The sequence below is a fragment of the Ovis canadensis genome, chromosome 25, assembly GCF_042477335.2.
Source record: "Ovis canadensis isolate MfBH-ARS-UI-01 breed Bighorn chromosome 25, ARS-UI_OviCan_v2, whole genome shotgun sequence".
Taxonomy (NCBI): Eukaryota; Metazoa; Chordata; class Mammalia; order Artiodactyla; family Bovidae; genus Ovis; species Ovis canadensis.
Window position 1 is genome coordinate 42,525,710 of NC_091269.1, and position 14,936 is coordinate 42,540,645.

Sequence of the window (14,936 nt, forward strand, 5' to 3'; positions counted from 1 at the left end):
AACAGGAGTGTCATTGTTGAGTTTTAAAGGGACCAATAATGGAAAGTTGAAGGTTGAAATAGAAACATTTCGAACCTGAATGGTGTAGAATTAAAGGTTGATTACATCTCTTCCTATGCATGCTTAATAACCAGCCGAAGATGGAGAAGCTCTAGACAGTCAGCAAAATCAAGACTAGGGGGCTCAGACCAGGAACTCCTTATTGCAAAATTTAGACTTAAATTGAAGAATGTAGGGAAAACCACTAGGCCATTCAGATATGACCTAAATCAAATCCCTTATGGTAAGGGATAAACAAATGACAAATAGATTCAAAGGATTTAGATCTGATAAACAGAGTGCCTAAAGAATTGTGGACGGGGGTTTGTAACATTGTACAGGAGAGTCAGACACGATCGAGCGGCTGAAAAATAACAACAACGCCCAAGTAGTAGTGTATCTGTTTACATACATTTCTCCCCATAGTGTGACTGTCAATAGCCACAGTGCTCCCAGTGCCCTTGAACATGTTGTTACCTTCATCTGGGGCATGCACCTTTCTTCTCTCCTACGTTTAAACCAACTTCTTACCTATCCTTTGGTCTCAGTGGAAATAAATGTCACTTCCTCTGGGGAGACTTCTCTAGTCTTGTATAGCTTTCTGGGCTCATCTCCATTCTATACGACCTTATAATTATCTATTTATGTCTCTCCTGAGATGGTACATTCTGAGGGGCTGGAGGGCAAGCCCAGAACATGTCTACATATTGAGAGTGCCCAACAGTTGTTTTAAAAACAACCCTAGTCTTTTAAGGATTTTTGGTTATTAAATTGGGGAATTTCATTGTAAAAACATGAATTGACAAATGAGCTTGATTTTCCTAAATTTAGGAGACACCTAGGTCTGACTTTTTAAAAAACTATTTGTTTTTTTAAAAAACAAATTGTATGTGCATAAATGCTTTGAGCTTCTCAGTGAAACAAAATATTTTTAAGATTTTGTTGTTAGATCAAAAACTGAGGGTACAATGTTCTCTAGAGTCAACTGTCAGCTTTCTTGAATGATGTAGAAAAGGAGCCTAAAGGTACAGAACTTCCTTTAAAAACAAAGAAAAAAAGAAAGATTTCCAGAGTGTTGAGTTCAGTTCAGGGCAGCTTCCCTGTTCTGTTAATTAAACTTTGGGACATTGAAACACAGGCTAGGAGGGACAAGTGAATGGAAAGCATTACTCTATTCATATACTGCCTAGCCTACAGATACACTGCATAAAAACAAATAAATAAATAATATTAATTATAATACAGGACAGACTAGCAATAATAAGAAGGAAACTTCAACATATCATTCACACGGGGGAAATTTTTTTCTAAATCACAGCATCCTTTGTGATTTGATTTTGGCAAAAAAAGAACATAGGTGATGTTATTGGATTTCTCTGTTCAAATTATGGATCTAGACTGTGATAGAGGGAGTACGACTGTCAGTTTTAAGTTAGTATGAAGAGCTGTTGAGAAGAAATTGGGGCAAGGTGATATTTCAGCCCCATTTAGTCTTGGGCAACATGGTTCACCTTACTGTCAACTGCCCTTGCTTGGCAACTGCGGGAGATCATTTTTTGTTCACTTGTTCTTAGTTCTAGCTATTGAAGAGCAGTTATTTTTACCAGCACTAAGCAGGACTGCTAGAGAGAATGGGGTTGGATACTAGGCAGACCTGGCCCCTTAGAGAAAAAAAGGGCTACTGTAGATAAGCCTCAGAGAAGGAACTGGGGGAGGAAAGCACAGGGAAAGACTGTACCCATAATAGAGAAGATCTCAATAATCCAGGAAGGTCTCCAGTGTTAGCTCTTCAGGTTCTTGTATCGCACATGAAATAAAATCAAACTGATTTTAAGATCTCCGTTAGAATTGTTAAAGTATGAGCTGCTCTTTTTTTTATTCTTGTTGATTGAAAATTTACAAAAGATGGTGCTTGGAATATCTTACCAAGGTTTCGCTGCAAAAGCCATAAGTCTCCAACAGTACATAAGAAAAGAAATATAAAATGATTTCATGGGAGATGAGACAATAGCTTATATTAGAAGGATTTTATGCTGCAGAGGTGTCAATATTGAGGCATAGTGATTAATTCAGAAGACTCCTCCTTGTCAGTATTTGTATGTCTAGTTCCTTGTGGGTGCAGAATTGCTTATGTTTAGAAATAGAAGTAGGATTTTGAAATTATTTATAGATTTACCTCTGAGGGCAAAAAATACATTTTTAAAAAGTACATCTGATGTAATGTTAATTTAAAATACTAGTTAACATTTTAAAAAATTATGTATTTGTTTGGCTGCGCTGGGTCTTCATTGCTGCGTGGCCTTTGCTCTACTTGCCATGCACAGGCTTCTCATTGAAGTGGCTGCTCCTGTTGTGGAATAGGAGCTTTAAGGCACAGGGGCTGCAGTGCTTACAGCTCCTGGGCTCTGGAGCACAAGCTCAGTAGTTGTGGCACATGGGCTTAGTTGCTCCATGGCACGTGGGTCTTCCCGGACTAGGGATTGAACCTGTGTCTCCTGCATTGGGAGAAGGATTCTTTACCACTGAGCCCACCAGGGAAGCCCCTAAAATACTAACCTTCTTGAGCTGCTGTTCAATGCTAGAAATGATGCATGTGAGTGTTCTTTTTTTTTTTATATAATTGATTTTAAAAAATCATTTATTTACAGTATTAGTTTCAGGTGTACAACACAATGATTCAATATTCTTTTTTTTCAGTTCAGTATTCTTATACTGAAGGGTATGGTTTTAAAGACAGTTCCTTTAAGGTTATCTTGAGATATTTATAAATGTCTATTGTTGGGCACTGAAAATGAGAAGTTATAGAGAGAGCTGTGCAAGATGGTTAGATTCTGGCTCAAGTTCTAACTTGCTATGTAACCTGAGTTAAGTAATTTCACTTCTCTGGGTCTCACCTCTTAGATTTATCTATGACCTAAATTTTCTCTGATTTTCTTTATTTATTTATTTGGCTGTGTTGAGTCTTAGTTGCTGTGCATGTGGTCTTTCTTCATTGACGCGCATGTGGCCTCTTTATTTGTGGTGCTCAGGCTTAGTTCCCCCCTGGCATGTGGGAACCTGTGTCCCCTGCATTGCTAGGCAGATTCTCAACCACTGGACCACCATGAAAGTCCCTGATATTCTTTTTTAATCTTTGTAATCATGTGATTTGGGGGGCGTGGGGGAGAGGGGTTTAAATATTTATCATTTGGCTGTTCTGGGTCTTAGTTGCAGCATACAGGATCTAGTTCCTAGAGCAGAGATGGAATCCAGGCACCTGGCATTGAGAACACAGAGTTTTATCCACTGGACCACAAGGGAAGTCCCAATTATGTGATTTTTTAAGAGAAAAGAGATAGAACTATTTTGTAACATTTGAAAGAACCTAGTACACTTGAGTTAATTACAAAATTAAATATCAGCTCATGCAATGAGTTCCTTGTGACTAGGGTTAGGTTGGAATAAACAAATAAGTAACAAAAATCAGTTCTGAATAAGCAGGGCTACAACATCATGTTTCTTAGTTTCTTAATTTATCATTCAAAAAGATCTAGTTGTATGTGTTTTGCTCTGAATAATAAGAGTGGAAATGGCTTCCTTGACCTCCACTTTCTCTGCTAGTAATTTCTGATTATTTTCTCCATCAAAGCTCACTATCACCTAAGCCTTGAGCTGAGACGGATAAATTGCTAAGTGTAGGATTTAGAACAGATCGTCACAACCAATAGAGGCTACCAATGTATTCTGTATTCAAACAACTACAGATTTTCATGGTGTAGTATTGGTTGGATATTTGGAGTTAATGTTAGCTATGATCACTTCCATTAACTGTCATTAGCTGGGATGAACTTTGGCTTTATTTATTAATTCATTTTACAGAACACTGCACGTAGACCTTCGATGTTTGTTTTGCTTAGGTTACCAAGTGCAGTATTATGCAGTTTCATGAGTATCCCAGGCAGTGAAAATGCCTGCCCATGGGGCTTTAAAAAAAATGAACTTCTCACCAGTGCAGATATTTAGGAGACCTAACACCCTGATCCTGATTTTATTTTATTGAGGCATACATTATGGATCACATAGGTAATAAAATTATTTAAAATATATAATTATGGGAATTCTCTGGTAATACAGTGGTTAGGACTCTGTGTTTTCACTGCCCAGGTTCAATCCCTGGTCAGGGAACTAAGATCCCATAAGCCATATGATGAGGGGAAAAAAAAAAATATATATATATATATATAATATATATATCTTAATATATCATGATCACTTTATTAAACAGTGAGCAATCAACCTGAAAAAATGTTCATGCTTTTAAAAATTTTTATTCAGGTATTCAAGGGGAGAGACATAATCTTTAATTGAAATGGAAAACACTTTAAGAAATAAATGTAGGGCTATCCTTGCATGTATTGTTGATGGGAATTTAACATGGCAAAAAAAAAAAAAAGGTGGCTTGGCTGCAGAAAATAGTTTGGTGTTTCCTCACCCAAAAATTAATCAAAATTTTCATATGATCCACTATTTCTACTCCTAGGTATATATACTTGAAAGAATTGAGAGCAGGGACTCAAACAGATACTTGCATACCCAGTGTTACAACAGAACAAATATTGCTTGATACTACTTATATGAGGTACCTAGAGCAGGCAGATGTATAGAGACAAAGTAGAACAGAAAGTTAACAGAAGTTAGGGAGTAGGAAGTAACTTCATGTGCACAGAGTTTCTGCTTGGGATGATGAAAAAGTTCTGGAAATGGAAAGTGGTGATACTTGCATAATATTATGAATATACTATGAATATATTATGAATATGAATGCTACTAAATTATACACTTTAAAATGGTAAAAATGTAAAATTTTTTGTTTTCTATATTTTACCACACACACACACAAGCCTCCAAAAAGAAAGAAACATAGGGCTAAAAGGTTTTGCACCCATTTTCAAATCCTGTTGTATTTGGTCCTGTTTTTGACCCATTTCATGTTTGCTTCATTCCCCACAGAGAGCTTTTTAGTGTGGGCTCAGTGTGCTTGAAGTTGCCGTGGTGAACGTGGTTAGGTTACAATCCACTGGTTTTGCTTGCTTCTTAGATTTGTTAAAATTTTTGAGGGTGGATGGGTGGGGGAGAGGTAGTTTAAAGCGGGAAAACAATGCATATTGGATTTCCCATTCCAACTAGAAAAGCGTGCTTTTGTGGCAAACCAAAAGGCTAGGAATCCAGGGTGATGAAATACAGGCTTTCCGGCCCTCACTCTGTTCCTGATTTCTGGTTGTGGGAATCTGTTCTGAATCCAACTGCAAGTGGAAAACCCATCTTTGGCTGAGCAGCCAGAGAGGCCCTCCTGCCAATCCCCCAACTGTGCTGCTGAGACTTTGGCCCTGTGAGGATGGAGCTGAAGCTGTCTTCCCAAGATCTGTGCAGCTGTCAAGGTGGCTGTGATGGCACTGTGACTGGCCTCTGCACTGAATTTTGGCAGTGACCTTGAGACCTGCCAGCTCAAACAGCTGTCCTGGTTCTTTGTCTATTGCCATTATTACTTATCCAGGGGGCTGAAGGGAGGGGCTAGACTCCTCTGGCTCTGTCATTCCCAGAGTCTGGCAAGTTCCCGCTGTGGTGCCTTGCTCTCCCAGTGCCTGCCACCCGCTCGGCATGGGGCGGGGGGTAGTCCAGGTGTGCTGAGTGTGGGTGGCTGCTTGTTCCACCTCTGGCTCAGCTCCCAGTCCCTTGGAACCAAGTGGCCGTGTCTGATCATCAGCCCGTGCACAGACAGGCTCCACGTGGTGACCTGCTTGGCAGCTTTGTGGAGAGATCCTCGGTGACAGTTGAAGATCTTGGAAGGTAGAGGAGCCAAAGGCGCTTCTTATGTCCCAGAAGTATGAGTCCACTTTCTGGAAGTGACTAATTTCTTGGGGGAAATGAAGGTCATCAGAAACATCCAGAGCAAGAGAGAGAAAGCTTTTTTGAAATCGCCAGCCACTCAGAGTGGCAAGTGTATTCTGAAAACTCCTCCCCTTTTCCTTGTCCTCATCCTGTCCTTTTCCTTTTAAGCAGCTTTATTATTATTTTTAATCTGCCTTTGTCATTGGACATTTATTGACAGAAATCAAATTGCTGTGTTTCTGGGCAAAGCGCCGGCTGCAGAGAGGTGTGGTTCCCGAGGAATGAGACACGCAGCCCAACAGCTGAGCCTACAGTGTCCTCACATAACCTCCCTGCCTTAAATATCGCCAATATTTAGCCTTGCCTTATAAAGTAAAAATGCACAATACCTTCCAGAGTTTCAGCAAGCCCAAATGCCCCCCTCAGCTCAGTTATATCTCCTGTATGTTGGAGGCAGGGCCATGCACCCCCCGCACCCCAACCCCCCCGCGCAGACCTGCCCTCGGAGCCGCCAAGAGGTTACTAATCAGGGAAACTCCGCCATCGATCCGATGGTGGAGACCTGGGGATTTGTGTGCATTGTTTTTGCTGAAGCCTCCTGTGATTTCGGCGCGACCAGATCCTCTGCAGCGAACTCCATGTCGCAGCTTGTGGCTGCCTGTGTCCTGTGGTGAGAGCGGAGCCGCACAGGAGATCCTTTGTCTAGGAAGGCTAGGCAGAGAAGATCACTTTGGAGTTGCTAAGCTCTGCATTGCCATTGGCTGCACTCTTTGTGGGGCTGTTTTTGCAAAAGGCATGCCCAGCACGTCTACAGTGCTGGCAGGCCAGGGCTGCCTTTAAACACCATGATAATAATACCAAAAAGCAGTTTGCAGAACTGTTCCCCTGTAGAGGCTTCCTCTGCAGAAGCAAGCAAGATGGCTACCTCGTGGGCTTCGCTGTGAAGAATGCAGAGGCTAATTAAGACAGACTTTAAGGGGAAAAAAGGGTATTTCCCTACTTCATCTTTATGCAAGGCTTTTTTTTCAGTGACTTTTTAAGTATACATTTTACATAAGCTCTTTAGGTTCTGCCTAGCAAACATGTTGATGATTTTAGATGGGATAAGTAGTTTTATAGAGAAATAGCCAAAAAAAATTTGGGGGGGTGGTGTGGGAGCTAATTTTTTTTTCTCTTAAACGGAGGCTCATTTTGCAATTTGATTTTTTTTAGGTTGTAAAGGAAAACAAGAGGCCCCAGAGGGAAAAGAAGCCCAAAGTTTTAAAGGTAATCAGCTATTGATTAAATCATATTTAATTTTTTTCCATTTCATATAGTATTTTTCTGTCACTGAGGGGTAAATTTGGAGTACAGTGGATATGAGTTCTCCCAGGTTTTCAGTAGATAAATGAATTTTCACTCAACTAAAGTGTTTTATCTCTCTCTTTCTTTCTCTCTTTTTATATACTACATAATATGCATATTAGCATCCTTTATTTTCAACTCCACACAAGTCTGCAGAAGGAAAACTTTATATGCAAAGTGTTGTGAATAAAATTTGTGGCTTTTTTTGTGGCTCTCTTTGTAGCATCTGCATTTGTGGTGTTGCACCAGTGTGTAAACTTAAGCTCTTAAGGAGAAAGACACTGTTTAAAGTTGACAGCTATGATCCATTGTAGTTTTAATAGTCCTTCCATTAGACACTATTTTAAATGTGTGATTTTTCTAAAGGAAAAAGATGCTTGGAGGTTTTATTTCAATTTAAAATGTGTAAGCCATTGAGATTTTACAGCCAAATTACAATTGCTTAATCCCAAATTCTCATTATATCATCATTAATTTTGGCATTCATGAAGCTGTAGGAATGAGTATGTTTCCTTTATTTTCTGTAATTTGCCTAATGAGTATTTAGTAGTTACCTAATTCAGTTATAAGCTAGCAGTCTGTGTTATGAGCTTTGTCTGGTATTTAGCAGGGTTAATTTAAAATCATATACATGACTAAAAGTTCAAGGCTAGCTTTCGTCTAGTAAATAGGTGCTTATGTGTTAAAGGTTTCAGGTAGTATGTTGCTATTCTGAATATAAGTATCTTGAGCAGGCAACCTTTTTAATTCAAAAAGACATATTAAGCAATAAAATGACTGATCTTTAAAATTATATTGTGTATATATAATTAAAAATATCTTATCCTAATCTTAGTTTTTCTTTTGCAAATAAAGTGTTGGCACTCAAAGAGGAAGAACATGTTTGAACTATGGATGTAGCACCTTTTTTTTTTTTCTCATCTGTTTCCTCAGTTGTGTATCTTGAAAACGCTATTGACATGCAGAACGAAACCTTGCATTCTTTCTAATTTGTCTGACCACTTCAAGTTTCTGCTTCCTGTGTGTACACAGCATTGCCATGTACATTTTTCATCAACCAACAAGTATTTATTTAATATTTACCACACAGTCAGTTGTCTGCTAGACACTGTGAAATGAATGAAATTGCTTGGCACAAATTCTCACTGGGCTTAGACAAATAGAATACTGGTTATTTTCAAGGTAGATTAAACCCTTCTCTGTTTTTCTTCTGCATATTGATCCACCTGCCCCCTGTTAATTTTTTCTCCTCCCCAAATTATAGAAGAATATCATTAAAATCCCTGAATGTATATCTTATTTTCTTTTCATATTTACTGTATTGGGTATATCCATCTCAGGTATTTTGTCTTAAAATCTTCAAGTGAGAAATAGTTTTAGTCTTGCTCTTATAAATGACTCGCAGATTTGTGTGTATTGGGGGTGGGGGTGGGGGTGAGGTGGGGGGGCAGGTTGAGGGTGGGTGGGAAGAGGGCATAGAAGAAAAGGAAGGAAACCGCATGGACAAACTAATATGGTCTAACCCTGGTAGCTAAGTCATTACCTCCCTTTGCCATGAGGTAGGATTGGGCCTTGGGAATATTCTTGAATTCTGTTTATTTTGTTAGTCTGTGGGTGTCCTGTTACCTGAAATAAATTTCAGAAGTAAATATACTGTGTATTGCTTTTTTGAATCGTGGCAATGAACTCTGACTTTTAAAAAGAAATAAGTGCTGTGTGTGGCTGATATTCATGTGCCACAACAAGCAGAACCAAATTGTTGCTCACTTCCTCTGTAGTTATCAGTTGTACAAGATTAAGGAAATGCTCTAAAAAGAAAAAATTAATGATTTTCTGATGCTGACATTTTAGAATGTTTTCTTTAATTTTCTGGTGGGCATACTTTTTTGTTCTTTTCCAAATAAAGCTTTGTTCCTCTGCACCACAGAAGAAATGCTAAGATACTTTCAGATTTCAGCTTGGTATGTGTAAAATACAGTTGAGCAAGTGTAGAATTATTATTATTATTTTTTGTAATGGCAAATTATTTAATGTCTGTAAGTGTGCCTCACCCTCCCATTCCTGTTTTGATTTGATAGCCTCTCCAAACTGGATATACCAGAGAAAACATGGGCGCTTTTTCCTAGCAGAGTTTGAAAGCTGTTAAGGCCCTGGTCCGCTGGACTCAGAATGATTGCAGGTGCAGTCTTTCCACAGCAGGCCTTGGGCCTCTCTGCTCAAGGAAAAAAGCCTGCCCATTCAACAGGGCTCCCGAGGTCTTCTGTTCTTCTGCAGCCTGGCACTGGGGGCTGTGCTGCTAGCAATAGTGGTAGGCTTGGACCCTGCAGAAGTAGCCCCCGTGCACACTGAGGACCATAGTGGAGGTGAAGGTCTTGCAGCCTTCAGTGTCAGCTAGTTGCTTGGCAGTTGGCATGTTGTTCCCTGGATGCTGCCGCTCCCTCCTGTCCAACTGAGGCCTCCAGCCTGCCTCGACCTCCTAGCGCAGCTGGAAGCAGCCCCTGGACGGGACCAGTTCAAGCAGAGAATATTATGTAACCCTAAAGGAGATATTAAGGAAACGAAATCTGCATTTTGGGAGGGAGGGTGGAGGAAAAGCAAAACTTTCCATTTAGGATTTTATGGGTGAGGACTTACCATTGCAGTCAGCTGCTACTCAGGGATCAGTGATGGGAATCTTCAGGTTACAGTTTTGCTTTTGGCCTTATGCCTGAGTGCTGCTCTTCTTCCTTGGACTCTAGCCTCTAAAGTCTTCACATCTCTTCAGTCCCTTGCTCTTGGTCAGGGTAGCTGCTACCTGTAAGTATCCTGATTGATTTTCATCTTCATAATCTATTAGGAAATAGTTAAATAAATGAAGAGTCTGACTAAGGAAACTGGGAAGCTTGTCTCATCCTACTGTGAACCTGCTAACTAAATCCTGAATCCAGTTATGGGTTAAAATTGCCTGTTGAGTCTCCCACCTCTCATCTTTAAATAATCTATTTAAATTGGTAATCTGTATTCATGCTGTTATAATTCAATATTTAGAATTATAAATAGTGATCTCACATTCCTGACTAAAGAGAGCATTTTCCTCTAGCTGAAAGCACAGTATCTGTTCAAAGTACTCTTGTGGCCAGAATGGGTATCAATTGACTGGGGGGGTGAGGTTGGGGTACTCAGCACAAACTCCTTTCCCAGTGGTATTAGAGGGCCACATTTCTGCCTAAACTCATTGGAGTTATTTTTATAGATGACAGCTTATTAGCTGTGCTTTAATTGTTCGCTTGATTCCTGAGAAAGGTAAATGTATGAGATGATTTCAGGCCGTGTTTCATAAATGTGTACTTATGAGTGGCTTGGTTTGGAACTCTTCTTGGCAGAAACCTGTATGTAAATAGCCATTGCTTTATGTTTTGGGGTAGAAGGATATATACCCTTAGAGAAAGTCAATTCAAGGTAACATCACTTTGATTAGGTTGTCAGTCATTGTCTCTGGAGAAAATCAGATTGCACAGTTAGTTGGAAACATTGGGGAGAATTTAAGAAAGGGATTTTTTTTTAAAGGGTGAGGGTAGGATTTGGAAAAATCTAGGGATGACAAAGCATCCTAGGGCTAAGGACAGCAGACAAATTGCCACTCCTAGGCCGGAAGGGATAAGGGCTTGGGAGCAGAAAGTCAGGTAGAATAGCTGTCGCTAAATAGAACAGGACTATTCTATTGTGTGGCCTATGGTAATAGGATCTTTCTTCAGCAAGAAAGTCATGGGGAGGTGGGTATGGAAACATATACTCTGCCCTCTAGTTTCTTGCTGCTTTCATTGGTTTATCCCAACCAGAACCCAAAAAGAGAAAGGGAGCCTACTAATGAGATATATCTTGGTCAGCCTCCTGTGTCTTATAAGAGGATGTAGAAGATGGAGTGGGGACCTGAAAGGACAAATAAAATATATTCAGCATCACTAAATGACCACAGGGACAGTATGGTAGGATCAAAACAGAACCATGATTATATAAGAAAGTAACACTGACAGGGTTGGGTAAAGTTTATATAAGAACTCTATACTATTTTTGCAATTTATCTGAAAACCTAAAATCATGTCAGCATAAAAAGTGTGGGTATCCCTGAGGGTGAACTGCATTTAAACATTCTGTAATTTCTTGACTGGTAAGAAACATTTTCTAGCTATTTGGTTATAAAATATCATCAAAGTATTATATTTTGAACAAATACAAAGAAATATCAGGGGATATTAAACCAGGAACTTGTCTACAAATGATTTAGAAAATAAAGAAAACAGAAAACTAAGTGATCTTCCTGCTAGCTTCTGTGCTCGTAGCCCTGCTCTTCAATGCTTCCTTCCTTCCTTGATGATGCTGATAAAAGAAGAAGTGGTTGAGGGGGCAGGGAGGTATGGAATGAGGGGAAATAAGACATGTCTCACTAAGAGAAGGACAAGATAATGGCATGTAGCTATACTGATTAGTCTTTTTGAAACATGTTTTAAAAGGAGAATCAAATCATAAATGTATCACGTTTCATATGTGATCTTGATTTACATGATAGTGATATTCAAAATATTTTAGTACCATCATTTCCTGGCACACAGTTAATGCTCAATGAGTCTTCTTTCTTGAAAAACAGTATTATTAACATTCAGTCAATATTTTTTTAGCCCGTACTAAATGCTGGGCTACAATGGTGTATAAGTCCAAAGTGATCTCTGCCCTCAATGAGATTGAGGGCAAAAAAAAAAAAAAAAGACAAATTAATAAATTACAAATTGTGGTATATACTTTGAGGGAAAAAACCAAACCAAAAAAATTTCCGAGATAGAGCAAAACACCCCCTAGGGAAATTTACTTGGTACCTTTGAAAATTATTTACTTCATTTGTAAATTGTTACCTACACTAGTGAGGGTTCAAAAGTACCAAAGTAGATACAACTGAGTTACCTTGTTTATCTTAAAAACTCATTAAGCTACTAGAAATGAAAGATAACAAGGTTACTAAAGCTTTGTCTCTGCACACTTATCTACAACTTTGTTTCAGTTGGTTAAATCATTGGTAAAGTGATAAACTTTTCTTAAGTCTAGTTACAAAGTAACTTTCCATGACTTGTAGCAGCAACATGCTGCAAATTTTAGTGACATCATATAGTGATCTTGATGGTTATTGGTGGGAGGGGGAGGTATCAGTTTAGTTCAGTTCAGTCGCTCAGTCGTGTCCAACTCTTTGCGACTCCATGAATCGCAGCATGCCAGGCCTCTCTGTTCATCACCAACTCCCGGAGTTCACTCAGACTCGCATCCATCAAGTCAGTGATGCCATCCAGGCATCTCATCCTCTGTCGTCCCCTTCTCCTCCTGCCCCCAATCCCTCCCAGCATCAAAGTATTTTCCAATGAGTCAACTCTTCGCATGAGGTGGCCAAAGTACTGGAGTTTCAGCTTTAGCATCATTCCTTCCAAAGAAATCCCGGGGTTGAGGGGGAGGCATAGTGATAGTTCTTTTGTGTTTTGTTTTTGTTTTAAAATTTTTGGCCACACTACATGGCATGTGAAATCTTAGTTCTCTGACCAGGAAACTGAACCTTTACCCTGTGCAGCTGAAGCTCAGAATTCTAACTACTAGACCACTGGGAAGTCCTATGATAGTCTTACATAGGCCCAGGCAAGGAATCCCAGACATCTGAATGTAACAGACCGTCAGGAGGGAAAAATTCAGAGTGAGTGGTAAGAGTATCCGCAAAGGGATACCAGCTTTAAAAACAACAATCACAAAAGAAAACCCCACAAATGTATATGTTGGAAGAAGATAATCTTAGCGTATAAGGTGATCATATAAAACTTACGAATGTAGCTTTATAATTCAACAACACATGGTCCTTATTTTCCTCCTTATGTCATATTCTGGCAAAAACTATCAAAGATGTGTGCTCATTCATCAATGTTTATTCACACGCTCAAAGGCACACATGGGGCTTCTGGTTTGCATATCCAGAAATTGTAGCATAGCATTTTGCCCAGGGTTGATGAGACTGATTTCAGGCCTGAGTTCTCACTAAGCCAGCTCACACACAGTCAAGTCATTCATTTATCACTGGAACATGAACATTTCCAGTGATTCAAGACTCATGTCCATTTTGTAATTTCTAGGAATGATCCCAAACAGAATGAGAGTGAATAGAAGCCAAGTAGGGTAAATAGGCTTGAAGAAAATTTCATTCAGGCTACAAAAAGAGTCTGTTGAATTCTTCTGAGCTCAGAAAAGAACATATGCTTTGTGTCTTGAATCCTTATGCTCATCTGATAATGTGTTTGTGTTTTGATAGAGCTAGATTTATACTGTTTTCTGATGTCTGCCTTCTTTACTGTATAGCTCTCCATGTATTGGCTAGAATATCACCTCAATAGATGGGGGAAAAGAGCCAAAATAGGAACTGTTACTTAAATTTTTGTTAAAACCTTACTAGTGCCTGAAATCATCTTCAAGTTGTAGTTAATTTGATAATGGAATGCCTTTCAGTATTCAAATGTGTCATAAAAATATGTTTTTAAAGATGTGATGGCAAGATTTGCCCGCTGTAGTGGCTTATTCAAGAGAAAGAAGATTACAGTGTCATTCTTTAACCTGTTCTTGTGCTTCATAGTTTTAAATACTTTTATTCCTGTTTGAACTAAAAACAGGACTTTCTGCACTTGAAAAATTTTAAGGGAGGAGATGGTACAGTTTTATTATGTCTATAATTTAGTGATATATGAATCTGATTAAAGAATAGGTTCTTTTCATGGTTTTAGAGAACCAGATCTTAAATAATAAACTTATTTTAGGAAATTAGTTATTTTTAAGTAACAAAACTATTTATTTTAAACATTATATTGTGTGTTGTTTAATTTTAAATTTAGTACACCAAAATACACATAGGATCATAAGATAGTTATGCTGCTGCTGCTGCTGCTGCTAAGTCACTTCAGTCATGTCTGACTCTGTGCGACCCCATAGACGGCAGCCCACCAGGCTCCCCCGTCCCTGGGATTCTCCAGGCAAGAACACTGGAGTGGGTTGCTATTTCCTTCTCCAACATAAACAAATTATTTAATACATGTTACATTGCTTAGGATAGCTGGACACATAGAAATTTCTCAGTTAGTGGTATTATTATTAAATCTAAAAATATAATTTATCCTACTAAAAATATTAAGTGAGCCTTTAAGAAAATGTGTAATTTTTTTAACCAATATATTCACTTTCTTTATATCCCCCAAAGCCTTTCCTTTCTTTTTAAAAATGTCATTTCTGCTTTTTGTAAATGAGAAGTATCAGAAAGAAGACTTTAAACCTTGAAAATACTAAATTTCTCTTTCCCCCCTTTTTTATATGTATATATTTTATAGAATCAATAATTCTATAATAAAGACTAGAATATCATCAGTATGAAAAATAATCTCACAATTGATGATTAGTTTCTATTATAGAATTCAGCTGCACAATGGAGATAAACATAGAGAATAGACTTACAGACATGGTGTGGCGGGGAGGAGAAGGTGGGATGTATGGAGAGAGTGACATGGAAACATACATTATTGTATGTAATATAGCCAATGGGATTTGCCCTATGATTCCGGGAAAGTTCTGTAACAGCTTAGAAGGGTGGGATGGGGAGGGATGTGGTGAGAGGCTCAAAAGGGAGGGCACATATATAT

The 14,936-nt window shown here is 38.8% G+C and overlaps 1 protein-coding gene, 1 non-coding gene and 1 pseudogene across 4 annotated transcripts in view; 2 read left to right on the forward strand and 1 right to left on the reverse strand.

The window, feature by feature from the left end:
• Nucleotides 1–14,936, forward strand: part of TET1 (tet methylcytosine dioxygenase 1) — a 135,645-nt gene that overhangs the window by 38,923 nt on the left and 81,786 nt on the right. For 2 of the 3 annotated variants that reach the window (XM_069571884.1, XM_069571885.1), the window contains exon 3: nucleotides 7,120–7,173. In XM_069571884.1, coding sequence (XP_069427985.1) covers nucleotides 7,120–7,173 — 54 coding nt within the window. Of the gene's footprint in view, nucleotides 1–6,397; nucleotides 6,896–7,119; nucleotides 7,174–14,936 lie in introns of those variants that run through there. The other variant, XM_069571886.1, reaches the window with a different exon arrangement.
• LOC138430649 (small nucleolar RNA SNORA36 family) lies at nucleotides 1,105–1,238 on the forward strand. Its single transcript, XR_011253330.1, has one exon. It is a non-coding gene; the product is annotated as a small nucleolar RNA SNORA36 family (small nucleolar RNA).
• On the reverse strand, nucleotides 9,416–9,664 carry LOC138430449 (cytochrome c oxidase assembly protein COX14-like; annotated as a pseudogene).